At 47.3% G+C, this 21,297-nt stretch overlaps 1 protein-coding gene across 4 annotated transcripts; it reads left to right on the forward strand.

The window, feature by feature from the left end:
* Window positions 1–407: 407 nt before the first annotated feature.
* Window positions 408–21,094, forward strand: LRP3 (LDL receptor related protein 3). Of its 4 annotated transcripts, XM_058155608.1 has the most exons (8): window positions 408–665; window positions 6,904–6,951; window positions 8,216–8,354; window positions 11,744–11,952; window positions 15,613–16,699; window positions 17,014–17,146; window positions 17,626–18,430; window positions 20,851–21,094. In XM_058155608.1, exons 1-7 carry the CDS (start codon window positions 521–523, stop codon window positions 18,412–18,414), a joined length of 2,550 nt encoding a protein of 849 aa, XP_058011591.1. In that variant the 5' UTR covers window positions 408–520; the 3' UTR covers window positions 18,415–18,430; window positions 20,851–21,094. The 4 variants fall into 4 exon arrangements, with proteins under 4 accessions (XP_058011591.1, XP_058011590.1, XP_058011592.1 ...); XM_058155607.1 differs by having other exon boundaries at window positions 17,626–21,094; XM_058155609.1 differs by having other exon boundaries at window positions 576–665; window positions 8,169–8,354; window positions 17,626–21,094.
* The last annotated feature ends 203 nt before the right edge of the window (window positions 21,095–21,297 follow it).

A 21,297-nucleotide genomic window follows, 5' to 3' on the forward strand; every position in this document is an offset into this window, starting at 1 on the left:
ATTCTATTCTATTCTATTCTATTCCTATTCCTATTCCTATTCCTATTCCTATTCCTATTCCTATTCTATTCTTCTGTTCCACTCCACTCCACTCCACTCCACTCCACTCCACTCCACTCCACTCCATTCCATTCCATTCCATTCCATTCCATTCCTTCTATTCTATTCTATTCTATTCTATTCTATTCTATTCTATTCTATTCTATTCTATTCTATTCTATTGTCTTTGCAAGACTTGCAAGCATCCTCCTCCAGCGCTCCGCGATGCGCGGAGGCGCGGCGGCCGGGCTGGGGAAACGCGGGGCGGAGCCGGGCCAGGAGGAGGAGGAAGAGGAGGAGGAGGAGGAGGCCCGGCGGGCGATTGCCTGCCTGTCGACCTGCCCCTCCGAGCCGTCGCGTCACGCGGGGCTGGGTTTCAGATCGCGGCGGCGGCGGCGGCGGCCTCCCAGCTCAGCCGTCGCCAGCCAGCCAGCGAGCGAGCGAGCGAGGGAGGCGAGGGCCATGGAGGGCCACGGACGGGATGCTCCCCGCTTCCCCGCGCCGCTGTGATCCTCGCCCGCCCCGGCGGGCCGAGGCGCAGCGCGGAGAGCGGCCGGCCATGGAAGCGGCGTCTGCAGAGCCGCGGCCCCCGGGCGCGCTGGGACCGCTGGCTGCGCTCTGCTTGGGTGAGTTCCGAGGCCAGCCCGATCCTGGCGCCGAATTCGCATCCTGGACCTTTGGGGAAGGGGCGTCCCTTCCTAGTGCCCAGGTGGAGATCATCAGCCCCTCGGGGTGGGCAGGGGGGGCATCTGGTTGTGGGACCCCCAAAGAAGCCGGAGGGGGCGAGGGGGAGGAATTCGGATCCTTTACGCGCACTTTCCCAACCCGGCTCCGCTCGAGCTGGGGCGCCCGGGAGCGCTTGATGCGCGGGGTAAGAGCCGCAGGCGCCCCGTGGGACATCCTAGGGGACTCCTAAGGTCATGCAACCCACCCCTCTGCCCCCCCCGACACACACACACACACACACACACACACACACACACACACACACACACCCCAGGAGTCCAGCATCCAGTACAGCTTGGAAAGAAAGACAAAATAGCGCTTTTGTTTTTTGGGATGCGGGGGGGGGCGCTTTTTTCTGCAGGTTAACCAACCTAGGTCGGATTTTGCGCCGTCGAGCAGGTCCCGAGTGGGGAGAGAGCGCCGGGGTTGTGCATGACTGCAGCTTTCAGCAAGCACGCGTGGTTTTTTTTTTTCCTCGTGCAAGGCAAGGGCACTGCGGGATGGATGAAGTGACATCAGCTTGGTTTGCGGGAGTGCAGGCGGGTTGGGAGATCCCAGCTGCCATTCCACGTTCCGCAGTCGGAGTGGGACCTGTGGTTTTTAAGGTGGGTGGGTGGGTGGGTTTTTTTTTCTCTCTCTCTCTCTCTGTCTGGAGCGGCTTTGGCTAAGTTGGTTAGACCAAGTTGACAAGAAGGCAGAAGCCTCAGTTCCATTTTGCAACAAGTTTGGCCACTTTGTGGCTCGATTTGTTGCTGATGACATCATAGACATTCTATCCCTGTGTCCGGGACATTAAAAAAAAAAGCAACAACAACTTTTATTAACGTCATCCATTGAAAATTTCCAGATATAAATAATGCATAGAGAAAGCAATTTTTTAAAAAAAGAAGAACCACATTTTAGAATAGATTTTTAGTTAGCTCAAAGGCAGGGAATGCACTTATAAAAAGCCATTATGAGATAGTAATGCAACTATAAAATCGGTTGTAAGCTTACCTGGGAAGTCCGTTTAGTTCACTGGGGCTTATTTCTAAACAGCGGTATGAATTCTGGACTGTAAGGCAAACATTATTAAGTTGTGACTCTGGCGCAGGATAGAAAAGGAATATAACTGAACGATTTCCTGGGCCAGGAAGTCAAATAGTCTGCTAAATTTCACGGCATAAGGCAGAACACAGGAATAACTTTCCGGTCCTTAGAATGATGACTCTTTGCGCAAACCTATTTTTTTTTGGCATCCCTTTAATGCCTCTGCTCAATTAAAAAAAATCTGGAACCCGTAATAAGGAACGCATTTTGCTATTGAGGTATATTTATTATGCATAGTAACCTATTTGGTCTGATACCGATTTCAAGAAAAACTGCAGTGTTATTTTCACAGGCTTTATGGCAAGATTGTCTGAACATTTCACTAGGCTAGAAGAGTGGTCCCACTTTTTAATTTGTACCTGCTCATTTTTAGAGGGTGTAAGAGATGCACCATGGATGCTAACTATTTTAGCAATATCAAGGGTGGATAGCATTTGAGACATATCAGGATATGATGTCCTTTGCTATATTAGCTGTTTTATTCTTTGCATTGTTTCCTGTGTGCTCCACTTCCTGTCTTCTATCCTGCCAATTGCAGTAATACTTCTTCATTTTTCCAGGAGTTTTGATCGAGAGACATTATAGTAGAGAAGTAGAGAGACAGTCTGCCTAGCGTTTAGCAGCCTCAGATTTTGATTTATTACCTATTAGTTATCAGCTTGTAAAGAGAAGGCTTTATTTGCTACTAAATAATTCCTCTAAAATGAAGATGCATTAATGTGGATGATGAAATCTGTAGATTTACTTCGTGGTTAGTCTGAGTAAGAAGAGTTAATTTGACAGACTGCTTTGTAAGTTTCTCTGTGGGCGAACACCTCCCAGATTCAGTGTTGATAATCAGGTCCTTGATGCTGTCTGAGCTTAGTGGTTTTCTTTCAGACATTTCATTACCAAACTAGGTAATATCATCAGTGTTGATTACCTTGTGGGCAGACAAATGGAAAACTTTAAAAAAAAATTAGAAATGAGCCTTGCCATTTATGCTTAATTTAAGGTAATGCCCCAAAAATATTTTAGTTTCACGACCCTTTAACGTTCTTAAAAATAATTGAGGACCCCAAAGAGCTTTTGGTGGGATAGGAATTGTATCTATCAGCATTTGCTGTATTAGAAATTAAAAACGGAGACATTTAAAAATATTTGTTGATTTGGCTTTGCGGATCCCCAGAGGTCCACAGTTATAGTAGAAGGACAGGCTGAGCCTGGAGGGCGGAATTAAGAGAGTAATCAGCCTAGAGTCTCACAAACAATCAAAGTCCAGCCCTCTTGAATGCCATTGACTCTTATCTAGCCCCAATTTAGTGCTGCCCATTAGTTGGCTAGATTCTCATCTATGGGCATGAATAATAAAGCAGCTTACCTAGAACTTAACATGTGGTCCCGATTCTTTGCACCCGATACCAGTTCATACTTTGCAAACCACTGATCTAGGATAAGTTCCCCATAGAAGTCATTAGGTTATCACCTTTAAAGCGCTCCATGGCTTAGGACCGGGTTACTTACGGGACCGCCTACTGCCATTGTTTGCCTCCCACCGACCCGTGCGCTCTCACAGGGAGGGACTCCTCAGGGTGCTGTCAGCCAAACAATGTCGGCTGGCGGCCCCCAGGGGAAGGGCCTTCTCTGTGGGGGCCCCTACCCTCTGGAACGAACTTCCCCCAGGACTTCGACAACTTCCTGACTTTCGGACCTTCCGCCGTGAGCTGAAGACGTATCTTTTTTCGCGCAGGACTGGCATAGAATTTTTTAGAATTTTTATTACTGGGTTTTTAAATTTTAAATAGATTTTATGGTTTTAAATGTATTTTAAATTGGGGCCAATTTGAATAAGCTTTTTAATTATTGTTTTACCTGTATTGTATTCATTCATTGTTGTTTTTATCTGGCTGTGAACCGCCCTGAGTCCTTCGGGAGAAGGGCGGTATAAAAATTAAATAATAATAATAATAATAATAATAATAATAATAATAATAATAATTATTATTATTATTATTATTATTATTATTATTATTATTATTATTATTATTATTATTATTATTGATAGTGGATACAGTTTGGAGGTAGGAGCCTGGAGCTGGAGGGAATTGAAATTGAGGTCGGGTGAGGATGTATGATACACATTTCTAGTCTTGGTGGATAAGCATTGGGTGAAAAAACCAGGATGTAACAGCTGCCTCCCGCTCTTCCCCTCCTCAGGTTTATTTTCTCCTTCCTGCCATCAAAAGGAATGCTATTCTATAAATAGAAATAACATAAAAAGCCAGAGTCTTACTGTGATGTAGTTTTAATGAAAGGTGCCAGTGCTCTAGGCTATCGCACTATGGCTGAATTTTAAAGGCCCTTTCAGGTCACATCAAACATTCTGCAGAGCTTAAAGGGGTCTGTTTGGCTTTTGCTGGCCTATTCAGTAGAGCAAGCTAGCTGTAGCTTCTTCAGGAAGACCTGCTTAAACAGCCTGTCTAGGTCACGGGAGTCCAGAGGAGAGCACGTGAGGTTATCTACACTTAGAGTGGGGTGTCTTTGGAGATTCTCAGTCATCCAGGTCAGGGTTGTCCCAGGGGAGCTTTTTCAAGAGGACTTTCTGGTTTTTCTTTGAAGGCATTTCGCTTCTCATTCAGGAAGCTTCTGAAGCCTCTTGAACGAGAAGCGAAATGTCTTCAAAGAAAAGCCAGAAAGTCCCAGTTGCCTCTTGAAAAAAGCACCTCTGAGACTTAGAGTGGGGTGTTTTAAGAAAGTGCTCAGGGGAATAAGGCTCCTGCTGAGATCTGGAGGCTCCCAGCCTGTTGTCATTGCAAAGTTTCTTTTCTCCCAAGTCATGGACCACTTAGGCTAACCTGGTTGGAGCCCGCTCCTCTGGATGTGAGATAACAATAACAGAACAATAACAGAATAACAAGGGACCTTGGAGGTCTTCTAGTCCAGGGGTCTCCAACCTTGGCAACTTTAAGACTTGTGGACTTCAACTCCCAGAATTCCTCAGCCAGCTTTGCTGGCTGAAGAACTCTGGGAGTTGAAGTCTACAAGTCTTAAAGTTGCCAAGGTTGGAGACCCCTGTTTTAGTCCAACCCCGTCCTCCATCTGGAGACCCTATACCAGTGATGGCTAACTTTTTTGCCGTCGCATGCCAAAAGTTGGGGGAGCATGTGGGGGTCGTGTGCATGCATGCCCATACCCATAATTCAATGCTTCCCACCCCCCTGCGCATCTCATGCAACTCCCCCCGCACTCCCCCTGCTTTTGGCATGCAATGGCACAGTGGGACCAGAAGGCCCGTTTTTCGCTCTCCCCAGGCTCCAGAGACTTTCTAGGAGCCTAGGAAGGGCGAAAACAGCCTTCCTCACCCCCCCACCCCGGAGGCCCTCTGGAGGCCAGAAACAGCCTGTTTCCTGACTTCCTGTGGGCCCAGAAGGCCCGAAAATCACCTGGCCAGTGCAGGCATGCGCTCTGGAGCTGAGCTAGGGCAACGCTCACCGATATAGCTCCGTGTCCACCTGTGGCACTCGTGCCACGGGTTCGCATCATGGGGTCTATACTATTTCAGACAAATGGCTGTCCAGTCTCTTCTTAAAAACCTCCACAACTTCTGAAAGGCAACCCGTTCCACTGGTTAATTGTTCTCACTGTCAGGGAATTTCTGCTTAGTTCTAGGTTGCTTCTCTCCTTGATTAGTTTCCATTCATGGTTTCTTGTCTTGCCTTTTGGTGCTTTGGAAAATAGGTGGATCTCCCCTTCTTTGTGGCAGCCCCCCAAATACTGGAATGCTGCTATTATGTCACCCCCTTTTTTCACTAGACTAGACATACCCAATTCCTGCACCGTTCCTCATCTGTTTTAGCTTCCAGGCCCCTAATCATTTTTTTTGTTCTTCTCTGCACTTAAAACATCTTCCAACTTCCAGGTTCTGTACCTAGTTGGTGGTTGTTTCCTCTCAAGGTGTCACTATATTCTCTGATGTATCCTGGAGCCGCCTGGAGTCATTTAGAGTCAGGACCCATCAAGTCAATAAATGAAATCAAAGGACAACGTGGTGACATGTTGTCATTGTGGCTTGTACGGACAGCCTAAGTCGTCTGGAGCTGGGTTTGTGATACTGCCTATTGTGCCTCCCGCTAAGCTGCGGTTTGCATAGGCAGGGATTTTTGAATAAGCATTCAACTGGTTTGCATAACCTGCTGAAATCTCAGTTTACGTATTGCATTACAATGACTGCTGTGCCACCAATGAGCTAAAGTGTGAGCAGGAAAGGACCAGAAGGTGCTTGGTAAAGACCAAATCTGGGAGATGCTGCGAACTGTCTGAAACGGTTGGGGAAGTCAGAGAAAGAAAAGCAGGGTTTAAAAAACTCACAATGTTTTCAGAGGGGATGGAGATGCATCAGGCACCAGCGTGGGAGAAATCATCCACCCATCTTAAAGTTGCCAAGTTTGAAAAATACTGGTATAACATGTTATAACAAGGGAGCCGACTGTAGCTTACACAGACCACAATTAAAGCAAATCATACTTCATCAGGGTTAATACCAGTGGTGGGATTCAAGTAATTTAACAACCGGTTCTCTGCCCTAATGATTTCTTCCAACAACCAGTTTGCCAAACGGCTCAGAACGTTAACAACCAGTTCTCCCGAAGTGGTGCGAACTGGCTGAATCCCACCACTGGTTAATACCTCCTTGGTATAGTTCAGGGGTTTCCAAACTTGGCAACTTTAAGACTTGTGGACTTCAATTCCGGGAATTCTTCAGCCAGCCAAAATCCTATTTTTTTTCCTCACCACTTTACACCTCTTTCCCACTTTACAAAATTCCTCACCACTTTACACCACTTTCCCACTTTCCTCACCACTTTCCCACTTTACAAAATTTTTGCAGGTATATGCCTCATTCTTTTTACTCATCGTTCTCTTACTTTAGACATCATGAAAAGTTAAGCCCAAGCTGGCTTGTAGCAACACTTTCAAAACTCATCCGATATAGGTATGTTTTTAATCAATATCTTATGGTAAATGCCGCTGTATTAACGTCTAATTCATGTTTTTGGATTTTCAAAACAGTGAATCTCTTCTTGACGGGGAAAATTGAGAGTGCAGTCCCTTCTTTAGGTAAGACGCATTTCTTTTTAATTATAATTTAAATTTCATAGTCTTCTTGGTGACTCATAAGCCCGGGTAAGTATCATGTTAAGAAAAAGATGGCCCCTTTCAAAATAAATGAAAATGTAACCTGTTTCCCTGAAAATAAGACATCCTCTGATAATAAGCCCAATTGGGTTTTTGAGCGCATGCGCTAAACTAAGCCTCCCCCCGAAAATAAGCCCTCCCCGAAAATATTTAAACGCAGAGCTGGAAATCAGGTAAGATGGCAAGAGGAGCCTCATCTTGCTCCATGCGCCCCAAAATAATAAGACCTCCCTGAAAATAAGGCCAAGCGCTTATTTCGGGGTTCAAAAAAATATAATCTTATTTTCAGGGAAATAGTATTTTGGTATTACCCAAAAGCATTGATCAAAAGATAATGTTGAGTTGTTCCCTGAATGACTTCCTTAACAATCCACTCATTATATGGTCATAGCCAGAGGTGGGTTTCAGCAGGTTCTGACCAGTGTTGGAGAACCGGTAGCGGAAATTTTGAGTAGTTTGGAGAACCGGTAAATACCACCTCTGACTGGGCCCACCTCCATCTATTCTCTGCCTCCCGAGTCCGAGCTGATTGGGAGAAAATGGGGATTTTGCAGTATCCTTCCTCTGGAGTTGGGTGGGAATGGAGATTTTACAGTATCCTTCCCCTGCCATGCCCACCAAGCCATGCCACACCTACCAAGCCACACCCACAGAACCGGTAGTAAAATTTTTTGAAACCCACCACTGGTCATAGCATCTTCTTACTCTTTTGAGGTCCAAAAATAACACCAGGCTAACAGATTTAGAACATCCCCTGCTTCTAAAACTAATTTTGGAAAGTAAAACGTGTGTCAGTTTATGGGGAAAAAAAAATGCATCGCTCCTCAGGATCAGCTGATTTTTTTGATTTTTTTAAAAAATTGGTATTTAGCTTTTCTTCTGAATTCTGCCTGACGATGAGGAGATTCCTTAACCGAGTTTGCACATCATGTTAATTTCTTTGGCTTGCTTTGTGCAAAAAACCCCCCAAAATTTCCTTTCCTTTTGGCAGACCTATTTAGGCTATTGATCCTCTGCTAAGAAAGAAAATCTTCTCCCGGCGCATTTCAGTCAGGCAAGCAAAGAGTTTAGTAAAATAGAAGGAACAGGAATTGATAAGGCAAAGATCAACCTGATGGTATTTTTCTCCGAAAGAGCAGATGCTGTGGAGTTTTAACCTTCTGTTTCTTGATGCTACCTCCGACAGCTGCTTGTAGTGGAAAACCAGAGCAGCATATGGAACGGCGAGGGGTCATCTATAGTCCTTCCTGGCCACTCAACTATCTCCCGGCCATGAACTGCAGCTGGTACATCCAAGGAGATCGTGGCGATGTCATCACTATTAGGTGGGATTTATGATTTTTTTACATACATACATACACACACATATGTATATACTGTATGCAGTGGCTCAGGGGCTAAGACGCTGAGCTTGTCGATTGGAAGGTAGGCAGTTCAGCAGTTCGAATCCCTAGTGCCGTGTAACGGGGTGAGCTCCCGTTCCTTGTCCCAGCTTCTGCCAACCTAGCAGTTCGAAAGCACATAAAAAATGCGAGTAGAAAAATAGGGACCACCTTTGGTGGGAAGGGAACAGTGTTCCGTGTGCATTTGATGTTTAGTCATGCTGGCCACATGACCACGGAGACGTCTTCGGACGGTGCTGGCTCTTCGGCTTTGAAACGGAGATGAGCACCGCCCCCTAGAGTCGGGAACGACTAGCACATATGTGCAACGGGAACCTTTACCTTTATATATATATATTCCTTGTTGAGTTTCAGGTGTAGTTGAGGCTTACCTGTGAAGCAGGTTTCTTCTATAGGGCTTTTGCTGGAGTTAAAATGTGGTTTTAGCTTCCGATGGACAACATCAGTGACGACAAACCTATGGCACGTGTAGCCATATCAGTGGGCAGCTCAGCTCCGGCCTCTCTAGGAGTCTCTGGAGGTTGGGGACAGCAAAAAATATCACTTCCTGTTCAACCGGAAGTTGGTAAGTGGGCCATTTCTGGCCCCCGGAGGGCCTCCAGAAGGGATGGGAAAGGCAGTTTTCACCCTCCCAAGACTCATAGAGAGGCTCTGGAGCGAGGTGAGAGAGAAAAACGGGCCTACCGGGCTATTGCGTGCCATAAGCGGGGGTGGGAGAGTCGTGCGTGCATGCGCGGGAGCAGGGCACATAGAATTATGGGAGTGGGCACATGTGCATGCGCCCCCCTCACCCTCCTGGCACACAATGGCAAAAAGGTTAGCCATCACTGGACTACATGATCAAAGTTAGGGTGAGTGAGAGGCAGGGATTGTGCTCACACATCGCATTAAGCCATGGTCTGCTTTAAGCATGGTTTGATTGACCTGGTTGCGAGGACAGGTAGTCTTCAACTTATGATCACAATTGGGCCCCAAATTTCAGTTGCTAAGTGGGACAGTAGCTAGGTGAATTTTGCCCCATTTTACAACCTTTTGTTGCCACGGTTGTTAAGTGACTCACCGCAGTTGTCTAGTCACATGGTCGTTAAGTGAACCTGGCTTAGGTCACAAAAGGGGATCCCATGACCCCGGGACATTGCAATCATCATAAATGCATGCCAGTTGTCCATTTTGATCACTTGACTAGATGCAGCAATGGTCATATGTGAAAAATGGTCATAAGTCATTTTTTGCAGGGCCATTGTAACTTTGAACAGTCATTAAACGAATCGTTGTATGGTACAGGTAGTCCTTTGCTGCTGTGCAATATCCTATGCCGTAGGGTTGAGGATATTCATACAATATCCTCAACCCTAAATATAACGGTTGTGTTCGTGCAATTGACTCTACTTAAAGTCAAAGGGATGCAGTAGCTCAGTAGCTAAGATGCCGAGCTTGTCGATTGAAAGGTCGGCAGTTCAGCGGTTCGACTCCCTAGTGCCGCGTAACGGGGTGAGCTCCTGTTACTTGTCCCAGCTTCTGCCAACCTAGAAGTTCGAAAGCACGTAAAAAATGCAAGTAGAAAAAATAGGGGCCACCTTTGGTGGGAAGGTAACAGCGTTCTGTGCGCCTTTGGCGTTGAGTCATGCCAGCCACATGACCACGGAGACGTCTTTGGACAGCGCTGGCTCTTCGGCTTAGAAACGGAGATGAGCACCGCCCCCTAGAGTCAGGAACAACTAGCACATATGTGCAAAGGGAACCTTTACCTTTAAAGAAGTCACCAAAATTTTGACTTAAGATGGAGGCTGAGTTCACGGGGCAGCCTGAGCACCGCCTTTTGTGTGTTGGGACAACCAAGCCGGTAAATAGTTTGACCTGAGATGGCCAAAACAGTAACACAAGATTGGATATTTTATATCAGAATGTATACAAATAAAAATGTATTTGATTAAACAAACCTTTTGTTGATAGAACTACAGACGTTGTTAGACAGTGGTGACATCTCAATTCAGCTTAGGGCAGATTTCACAGACATCCCACCAAAATAAGGAATGAGCATCCAAAATAATCTGGAAGTGCAATTATGTCAGCAATTTACACCACTGAGAAATATGTCATTATGCAAATAATGTACAAATATACATCACTCAGAGCTGTTTGTGCCATTTGGCTGTTGCTGCCATCGACATAATTGATGGGAATGATATCATAGGTGATGTAATGCGCATTCAAGAGTAACGGAGACCCTTCCTCTCCATCTGGTCTAATGAATTAACATTTCACTCTACCTTCAGTTACACCAACAAAAGGAATCTTGTTTGTAGCTCTTAAGCTACGGCTTCTAAGAATGCCTTTGCCGATTAGTTGTTGGGGCTTTCTTTGTTACAAGCTGGCAAAATCACACTGCCTGAATCACATAAAAATAATAACATTTTTAAAAAAAATATTAACGAAGTATCTTTCTTTCTTTCTTTCTTTCTTTCTTTCTTTCTTTCTTTCTTTCTTTCTTTCTTTCTTTCTTTCTTTCTTTCTTTCTCTCTCTCTCTCTCTCTTATCTCTCTGTCATCATCTTCTATCTATCTATCTATCTATCTATCTATCTATCTATCTATCTATCTATCTATCATCTCTCTCATCCATCCATCTCCCTCCCTCCCTCCCTTCCTATTTTCTATCTATCTGTCTGTCTATCTGTCTGTCTGTCTATCTATCTATCTATCTATCTATCTATCTATCTATCTATCTATCTATCTATCTATCTATCTATCATCTCTCATCCATCCATCTCCCTTCCTCCCTCCCTCCCTCCCTTCCTATTATCTATCTATCTGTCTGCCTATCTATCTATCTATCTATCTATCTATCTATCTATCTATCTATCTATCTATCTATCTATCTATCTATCTATCATCTATTATCTATCTATCATCATCTCTCATCCATCCATCCATCCATCCATCCCCATCTATGACTCTATCTACCTATCTCTCTATTTCTCTATCTAACCTATAAAATACAGGTAGTTCTCGACCCATGACCATTTGCTTAATCACGATTCAAAATTGCAATGATGCTGGAAAAACGTGCCTCATGACTGATCCTGACACTTATAACAGGATCCCAGCAGGAGCCTCCTTCCCCTGCCCAAAAACCCAACAAAACACACGTCTCTGAAGTTCTTGAGAAGGTCAGGAAGCCCAGGGCCACCCCTTCCAAAGGTCACCAATCTCTGATGGAATGCAAGATGTGAACCGGGTTGCTTTTTCTTCATTTGTATGTCTTCTTCTTCTTCTTCTTTTTTCTTCTTCTCCATCTTTTTGTCTTGATAGTTTTAAGAACTTTGATGTGGAGGACTCTCCCAAATGTTCCATAGACTGGCTGATGATGGGTCCTTCTTCCAAAGGGGAAGAGTACAAGGTCTGTGGCTCTTTTATCCCTCCTTCGTTCATCTCTGCCAGGGACCACATCTGGATCTTTTTCCACTCAGACCCATCAAGTTCAGCGCAGGCTCAGGGATTTCGCCTTTCTTACATTCGAGGTAAAAATCTCCTCTGTTGGTTCATTCCATTTCTGGATATCATGTCTGTGTGAGAGATTAATTCCATATCATTCTAGCAAGCGGGGGTTTCTGGCGAAGAGAGAACAACGAACTGGAATAAGCTAACACACCTTAGAGCAGTGATGGCGAAACTTTTCTGGACTGAGTGCCCAAAGTGCATGCACCTGTGTCTCCTGTGTCTCCTGTGTATGCATGTGCGGCCCTTGCCCCCCACACATACGTGTGTGGCCCCCCCACATATGTGTGTGGCCCCCCACATGCCACCTACCCTCTGTGCATGTACACCCCCCCCCCGCATGCATGGCAGAGACTGAAAGACCAGCTGGCCAGTGGGAGGCACGTGTGCATGCGCAGAGGAGCTGAACTGGGGTGATGGCTCATGTGCCATCAGAGAGAGCCCCGCGTGCTACCTCTGGCACGCATGCCATAGGTTCGCCATCACGGCCTTAGAGTAAACCAGAAAAAAACTCACATCTCTTGGATCCATGTCCAGCACAATTTTCACTGCGACCTAGTTCACACTGTGGTGTGCGTGTGTCTTGATTTCGGCTCGGCACGTTGCATGAATATACCGTATTTTTCGGAGTATAAGATGCACCGGAGTATAAGACGCACCTTAGTTTTTGGGGAGGAAAATAAGAAAAAATCTGATTGGCAGGTGGATAGGCCTCCCGGAATACCTCCAATCAGCTGTTGCCAGAGGTGAATTTTAGCAATAGGTTCCTTGGTTGTGAGCTCTGTGCCTTGCTTTTTTTTTTTGCTTTTTAACTTTTTTCTGCACCTGAAAGCCCCCAAAACAGCTTCAGAAAAAAACCCTCTGAAGCTCTGTTTGGGACTTTTTTTTCTGAAGCTCTGGGGGTCTTGGGGGTCTTTTTTCTGAAGCTCTGTTTGGAGGCTTTTTTTCTGCTCTGTTTGGGGCTTTTTTTCTGAAGCTCCTTTTGGGGCTTTTTTTCCGAAGCTCTGTTTGGGGCTTTTTTCCTGAAGCTCTATTTGGGGTTTCTTTTCTGAAGCTTTTTTCAGCCTCTAAAACCTCTGTTTGAGAAGCTGCACTGGGCTACATTTGAAGTATAAGACACACCCAGATTTTCACCCTCTTTTTTTGGGGAAAAAGGTGCGTCTTATACTCTGAAAAATACGGTTGATAGCCAGGAAGGTTTGCTGACTGCGTTTACGGCTTGCTCCATTCTGTAAACTCAACCCATCATTTTTGTGCAACCAACAATATCGACCGACCATGGCTTAATGTGATGTGTATACCCAGCTGTACTCCTGTCTTCTCTCGGGCCTTTTGTCAAGTTCCTGTATAATGAAACTATAAAGCGATTTATGAGTAGAACGTTGTGTAGGTTAAGAGTGAGAAGAATATTCTACCTCTTAACCTACACAATATTTTTGCTTGGAGCAAGTTGGGAACAAGAAGATTGTGATTGCCAAGGTAGAATTTCAGTGTTGTATTAGGTTTCTGTTTTAGTGAGTCAGACTGTCATTTGTCTCTTCACAAGGATACTGCTAGTGGCGAGATGAGCAGGCAATATTGGGCTATAGTTTACTTGTGGATGTTTTTAAAAAATGAAAGAAGGCAATAGTAAACTTGTTTTGTTGGCAAGAGACCTCCCAAGATGTGTCTGTCAAGTAGGACTTAGTTCAGTGAAACTTTAATATCAGGATAGCAACTAGAGGTCACCCCATACTTACACTCCATACAGTTCATACACCCTATAGCTCTAATCCCACTTTAGGCATGATAGCCATCTGGGTGACTTTGGGCCAATCACCAGGAGACTGGGAACTCTAGTCCCAGTTTAGGCGTGAAAGCCAGCTGTCAAGCCTGAATTTAATTGGGGTGTGGGATTGTTTGTAGTTTGACACAGTTTGGAGCTGAAGGGGGGAGAGCCGAAGAGGAGAGAGGGCAGCTGGGTGACTTTGGGCCAATCACCAGGAGACTGGGAACTCTAGTTCCGCTTTAGGCATGAAAGCCAGCTGGGTGACTTTGGGCCAATCACCAGATAATGGTGAGTTCTAGTCCCACTTTAGACATGAAAGTTATCTGGGTGACTTTGGGCCAATCACCAGGAGACTGGGAACTCTAGTTCCGCTTTAGGCATGAAAGTTATCTGGGTGACTTTGGGCCAATCACCAGGAGACTGGGAACTCTAGTCCCTCTTTAGGCATGAAAGCCAGTTGGGTGACTTTAGGCCAATCACCAGATAATGGGGAGTTCTAGTCCCACTTTAGGCATGAAAGTCATCTGGGTGACTTTGGGCCAATCACCAGATAATGGGGAGTTCTAGTCCCACTTTAGGCATGAAAGCCAGCTGGGTGACTTTGGGCCAATCACCAGATAATGGGGAGTTCTAGTCCCACTTTAGGCATGAAAGCCAGCTGGGTGACTTTGGGCCAATCACCAGATAATGGGGAGTTCTAGTCCCACTTTAGGCATGAAAGTCATCTGGGTGACTTTGAGCCAATCACCAGATAATGGGGAGTTCTAGTCCCACTTTAGGCATGAAAGCCAGCTGGGTGACTTTGGGCCAATCACCAGATAATGGGGAGTTCTAGTCCCACTTTAGGCATGAAAGCCAGCTGGGTGACTTTGGGCCAATCACCAGGAGACTGGGAACTCTAGTCCCACTTTAGGCATGAAAGCCAGCTGGGTGACTTTGGGCCAATCACCAGATAATGGGGAGTTCTAGTCCCACTTTAGGCATGAAAGTCATCTGGGTGACTTTGGGCCAATCACCAGGAGACTGGGAACTCTAGTCCCGCTTTAGGCATGAAAGCCAGCTGGGTGACTTTGAGCCAATCACCAGATAATGGGGAGTTCTAGTCCCACTTTAGGCATGAAAGCCAGCTGGGTGACTTTGGGCCAATCACCAGATAATGGGGAGTTCTAGTCCCACTTTAGGCATGAAAGTCATCTGGGTGACTTTGGGCCAATCACCAAGAGACTGGGAACTCTAGTCCCGCTTTAGGCATGAAAGCCAGCTGGGTGACTTTGAGCCAATCACCAGATAATGGGGAGTTCTAGTCCCACTTTAGGCATGAAAGCCAGCTGGGTGACTTTGAGCCAATCACCAGATAATGGGGAGTTCTAGTCCCGCTTTAGGCATGAAAGCCAGCTGGGTGACTTTGGGCCAATCACCAGATAATGGGGAGTTCTAGTCCCACTTTAGGCATGAAAGTCATCTGGGTGACTTTGGGCCAATCACCAAGAGACTGGGAACTCTAGTCCCGCTTTAGGCATGAAAGCCAGCTGGGTGACTTTGAGCCAATCACCAGATAATGGGGAGTTCTAGTCCCACTTTAGGCATGAAAGTCATCTGGGTGACTTTGGGCCAATCACCAAGAGACTGGGAACTCTAGTCCCGCTTTAGGCATGAAAGCCAGCTGGGTGACTTTGAGCCAATCACCAGATAATGGGGAGTTCTAGTCCCACTTTAGGCATGAAAGTTATCTGGGTGACTTTGGGCCAATCACCAGGAGACTGGGAGTTCTAGTTCTGCTTTAATCATGAAACCCACCTGGGTGACTTTGGGCTTACAAAGTAAGAAAGGCAGGATAAAAAAATAAAATCTAAGCCTTAGATAAATAACTCATGCTTGCAGCAGAAGTTTCTAATTGTTCTCTCTTACTTGGCAGGAAAGGTTGGCCAAGCCAGCTGCCAATCGGACGAATTCCACTGCCTGAATGGCAAATGCATCCCCACCACTTGGAAGTGCAATTCCATGGACGAATGTGGGGACAATTCTGATGAGAAAAACTGTAGCCTTCCCCCGACGGAACCCCAGTCCAACATCTGTCCTTCGGGGACATTCCAGTGCAACATTTTCCATTCCACCAAGTGCTTGTTGAACGAGCTGAAATGCAACACTGTGAAAGACTGCAGCGACGGCTCCGACGAAGAAAATTGCCCCGATCTCTCCTGCGGCAAGAAACTGAGCAATTTTTACGGGTCGTTTGCCTCGCCGGATTTGTTCCGCCTGGATCGGAATCGGGCCGACCTCTGTTGCACGTGGCAGGTGGACACCCAAGATAACCGCCACGTCCTTCTGCAGCTCAGTTTGCAGCTGGGCTACAAGGATTACGTGAAGGTGTACGACGGCTTAGAGGAGAAAGCCGACAAGCTGATAGAGACGCTCTCGTATCGGAATAATAAGCACTCAGTCAGTCTGGAGTCCTCCAAGGGCCAGATGACCATCTTGTACTACGCCTGGTCGAAAAGCACCGGCCACGGGTTCAACGCAACGTATCAAGTCAAAGGCTATTGCCTTCCGTGGGAACACCCGTGCGGGGACGAGGAGGAGTGTTACTCGGATAAGCAGCACTGCGACGGGTGGTGGCATTGCGCCAACGGTAAGGATGAGGAGAACTGTCCTGCCTGTCAGAAGAATGAGTACCCCTGCGAGGGGAACAGTGGGTTGTGCTACTCCTTGCTCGACCGATGCAACAACCAGAAGAACTGCCCCAACGGGTCGGATGAGAAGAACTGTTTTGTGTGCCAGCCGGGGAACTTCCATTGCGGCACCAACCTCTGCATTTTTGAGACCTGGCGTTGCGACGGCCAGGAGGACTGTCAGGATGGCAGCGACGAGCACAACTGTTTGGTGATTGTGCCCCGGAAAGTCATCACGGCTGCTCTCATTGGGAGCCTGGTCTGTGGGTTGCTGCTAGTGATCGCTTTGGGTTGTGCCTTCAAGCTGTACTCCCTGAGGAGCAGGGAATACAGGTGAGGAGAAGACGATGCTGTTGGGTCTGTGTTCTGACCCAGTTGTCCCCAAACACTACAAACCAGTGGTGAAATGTAAAATTTGTTACTACTGGTTTTGTGGGCGTGGCTTAGTGTGGGTGTGGGTAATGTGACTGGGTGGGCGTGGCCAACTTTTTTTTTTTACTTTTAAAAGCATTTTTTCTACAACCTCTTCAGTTGAAGAGGTTGTTAAAAAATGCTTTTAAAAGGCTCCTCTGATGATCCAGGCTGAGTTCCCTGATTGTTTTCTTTTCTTTTAAAAGCATTTTTTTTGCCTTTGATCCCGTTTCCAGGGCATTTGAAACCCAGATGACTCGCCTGGAGGCGGAGTTTGTAAGGCGCGAAGCTCCTCCTTCTTACGGGCAGCTGATTGCACAAGGCCTCATTCCACCCGTGGAAGACTTCCCTGTTTATAATGCATCCCAGGTAAGGCCTAAGAATAAGAATAAGAATAAGAATAGAATAGAATAGAATAGAATAGGAATAAGGTAGAGGTAAAGGTTCCCCTCGCACATATGTGCTAGTTGTTCCTGACTCTAGGGAGCAGTACTCACCTCCATTTCAAAGCCGAAGAGCCAGCTCCGTCTGAAGACCTTGCCGTGCTCATGTGACCGGCATGACTAAATGCCAAAAGCTCACAGAACACTGTTCCCTTCCCACCAAAGGTGGTCCCTATTTTTCTACTTGCATTTTTTTAAAGTGCTTTCGAACTGCTAGGTTGGCAGAAGCTGGGACAAGTAATGGGAGCTCACCCCATTATGTGGCACTAGGGATTCTGTTCTGTTCCATTGGTCGATCGTTCTCCCTGTCAGAAAATTTCTCCTTATTTCCAGGTTGAATCAAAATTAGAGTTTTGACAAAACTCACCAGGGGAAATATTTGTTGTTGTTTTTAAATCTTTGCAGGCTTCCGTGCTGCAGAACATCCGAACGGCCATGAGGCGGCAAATGAGGCGCCATTCCTCGAGGCGCAGCTCTTCCCGCCAACGTTTGGGCAGACTCTGGAACAGATTCTTTCACAGGCCGCGAGCGAGAGGCCAGGTCCCGCTCTTGCACCCTGCGCGCACCTCCCAGACGGTTCTGGTGGACGGGATCCTGAACTGCACAGACGGGGCACCTGCGGAGAGTCTCCCTGCCTCTCCTGAAGAGGCTTGCGGCCCAGCCGGAGGGGTTATCGAACCTGCCAACAGCCGCTTGGCCTTGGAGGCAGAAGCAGCGGAAGTCCCGTCCACCGAGAGTGTGCCAAGCCCTTGCCCGGCTGCTCTACCAGACACTGAGAGCCAGCACAGCTGTGTGGCCGAAGATGCCTCTGAGGGCAGACTCCCACAAGCCGGCAAGGCAGATTCAGGAAGAACATTTAGGGACCCTTTGCTGGAAAGAGTGACAGAAATTCACCAACGGGGCAGGAGGTCACGTGGCAGGACAGCTGGAGATGGCAGGCATTCTCAGCTGCTGAGGGAAGAACTGCGTCACCCAATGTCCTTAAAAAACTGGGAGTCCGGGTACCCCGAAAGCCATGGAGCCCTTCCTTTCCGGGGGGAAGACCGGCCCCACGGTGACCCGCACTCATGTCACGAAGAACCTTTTGGCATTCACCCTCCTTGTTGCCATTCCATGGAAGTGCCAATACCCGCCTCCCCTCTCCCAGCCCCTGAAAGGAGTCCCAGTGATGACGAGTCTCTGTTGGTGTGCTGAAGGGTCATGTTTGCAGGTAGAAGCCCACCCTGAGCTCGTGTAAAAGGTCCCGTAATCCACGTCCTAGGTGCAATGACACCATGGGGCACGTCACCTCGCTAGCTCCCCCTGGTGCGTGTGCCACGGTAGGATACCCCACCCTCTGCCTACATCGGGTGGTATACACCTACCTTTGCTACCAGTTCGCAAATGTGAGCGTGCACACTTTCACAAACGCGTGGGATCTTCCGCGTCAAAAATGGGACATGATGACATCTGGGCAGGTGGGCGGAGCCTCCCGCCGCCACCACCGGTTCACGCGAACCGGGTAGAACCGGCTGAATACCACCACTGGCTTACGCTCCCACATTTCCTTTGTCTCTTTCTTTACAGCATGTCTGTCTTCGCGAGGAATAGCTTATAGAGCCTTCACAGCCTCTTCCTCTCTTCCCCTCTTTCAGTTATAAATGTGCTGAGTTGGATGGAGGATAGATACAATGGTTGTCTGGCTCTAAAAAGTAAGGAGGATGACCTTGACGGAGGTAGACTAGATCTGTTACCAAAGCAACGGGAGTGAAAGCGTGGATTAAGTCCAAAACAAGCAGGGAGAATCCCCAACCGGCTCAGACACTTCCCTAATTCTCCTGAATATAAGAAAGGGGTGGGGAGGTGGGGGACGTCCAGCACAATCAGACTTGCAAGATTCCATTATTCTAGCCAATCTCAATACAAAATAGTTTTAGCGTTGCCGTGGAGTTGATTCCTGGTCTGGACGCCCTGATGGGTTTGACGCTCCCTGCCGTGGCTTCACGTGCTGCGCAAAAGCTGTTGAGACCATGGCTTTGATGGAGTAACCTGTATGAACATAGTCAGTTGTGATTTATTAATAGACCGCGCTTAAGCCATGGCCGAAGGTCAGCTTTAGGTATTAGAGCTAGAAGCTTGACAATCCCACCTGTGCTCCTCTGGTTCATTTTACTGCATATTTGTAGCTAAAGAGTGGACATGTTCAAAGTTTACCTAGGTCCTCGGGCACCTGGGTTGCTTGAAGGTAAGGCTGGATTTGATAACCTTGAATAAGTAACTCTATACATGGGTAAAGAGGAATCATACATGGCCTACATTGGTGTGTTTCATGCTGTCAAGAAAGAGGTCATTTACGGTAGTAGTGAAGGCTTTCCAGGTCAGGAATGCCAAATTCCAGGCCCGCGGGCTGGATCTGGCCCTTGGGGTGCTTAGATCTGGCCTGTGGGGCCACCCTGGAAACAGCAAAGGACTGACCTGTTGTGTCTCTGCCAGAAAAACTGGAGCTCGGAAGGGCCGTGTGAGGGCCGTGTGCATCCCTCCTGAGCTCCGTTTTTGGCTGCAACGGCCTCCTGCAGCCCTCTGCCAGTGAAAACGGAGCTCGGGAAGGCTGCAGGACATCGAGATGGCCACGCCTACCCCACCACACTCACTCACCCCTCCCCCTTCAAGGTCAAACTCAACCCTTCATGCGGCCCTTCATGAAATCGAGTTCGACACCCCTATTCTACCATCATCAGGACATAAGCAGTGTCTTGTTGGCTTGGACCTCCGGTCCATTTACTTCAACAGTCTGTTGTCACATTGACCAACCGATTGCCTGGGGAAGGCCACTAACCTCCTAGCACAGTGATGCCGAACCTATGGCATGCGTGCCACAGGTGGCAAGCGGAGCCATATCTGTGGGCACGTGAGTGTTGCCCCAGCTTAGCTCCAGCACGTATGCTGATTTTCGGGCCTTCTGGGCCCACTGGAAGTCAGGAAATGGGCTGTTTCCGGCTTCCGGGGTGGGGTGGGGGGAAAGGCTGTTTTGGCTCCACCCAGGCTCCAAGAAAGCCTCTGGAGCCTGGGGAGGGCGAAAAACAGACCTACCAGGCCCACCACACCATCGCATGCCAAAAGCAGGGGTTGCACGGTAGGGTCGTGTGCATGCATGTGGGGGAGCAGGGCGCATTGAATTATGGGTGTGGGCAATCATGCGTACGACCCTCCCCGCTTTTGGCACGTGACGGCAAAAAGGTTAGCCATCCCTGTCCTAGCAGATGACCTTCAGAGGTAGCCCCACTGCCATCAAGGCTAATAGCTGTTGATTCCCCCTCAACCCTTCCATGAATGGCTCCAACCGTTCTTTGAAGCCACGCGAGCATCACCGCTTCTGAGAGTTGCTGCAGTTCTTCCACTATTTTCATTATTACCCGGGGTGGTGGTGGTAATTCTTGTCCTTCGACTTCCCAATCTGCACCTGTTCCCCAGGGAAAATGGTAGCTCAGAACGATTCCCTCCGCAGGTTCACCGAAGTTATCCCAACCTAACACTGTTCCCTCTGCCTTTGACCTCCCCCGGGATACGTGGATGCCAGTTGAAACCACTGCTGTGAATTAACCCTCTCTTTTCTTTGTACCTGTCTGTAAAATTGGTTCCCTCTGCTTCTAGAAATGTCAGCTTTTCTACGATCCAGTCCGACCCCTGTTACGAGACATGGCTGGCAGAGCTAGCACAGGGCCTGTGCTGGGATTACCGGGACTGCTTAAATGAAAAAAAAAAAAAATCCAATTATTGCCGGTTTATAATATTGGTCTACACTGAGTAAACGATGCCATGGGAAAACCGAGCCCTTGGAGCTGCACTTCTTTTATTTGTTTTAAAAAAAATAATAATAATAAAGCTTCACCCACTCGCTTGTTTGTTCCTTTCGTGATAAAAGTCAAGAAATGCCCAGGACTGTCAGTGCATTCTGTCTGGTAGATAAACAGAACATTGCTTTTTATTAGCTGCTAACAAGCCGACATTTTGAGATCGCGGGTTGGATTTTTACAAATTAACAGAGTTGGAAGGGACCTAAGAGGTCATCTAATCCAACCCCCTGCTCAAGCAGGTGAC

The sequence above is a fragment of the Ahaetulla prasina genome, chromosome 12 (genome assembly GCF_028640845.1).
Source record: "Ahaetulla prasina isolate Xishuangbanna chromosome 12, ASM2864084v1, whole genome shotgun sequence".
Classification (NCBI taxonomy): Eukaryota; Metazoa; Chordata; class Lepidosauria; order Squamata; family Colubridae; genus Ahaetulla; species Ahaetulla prasina.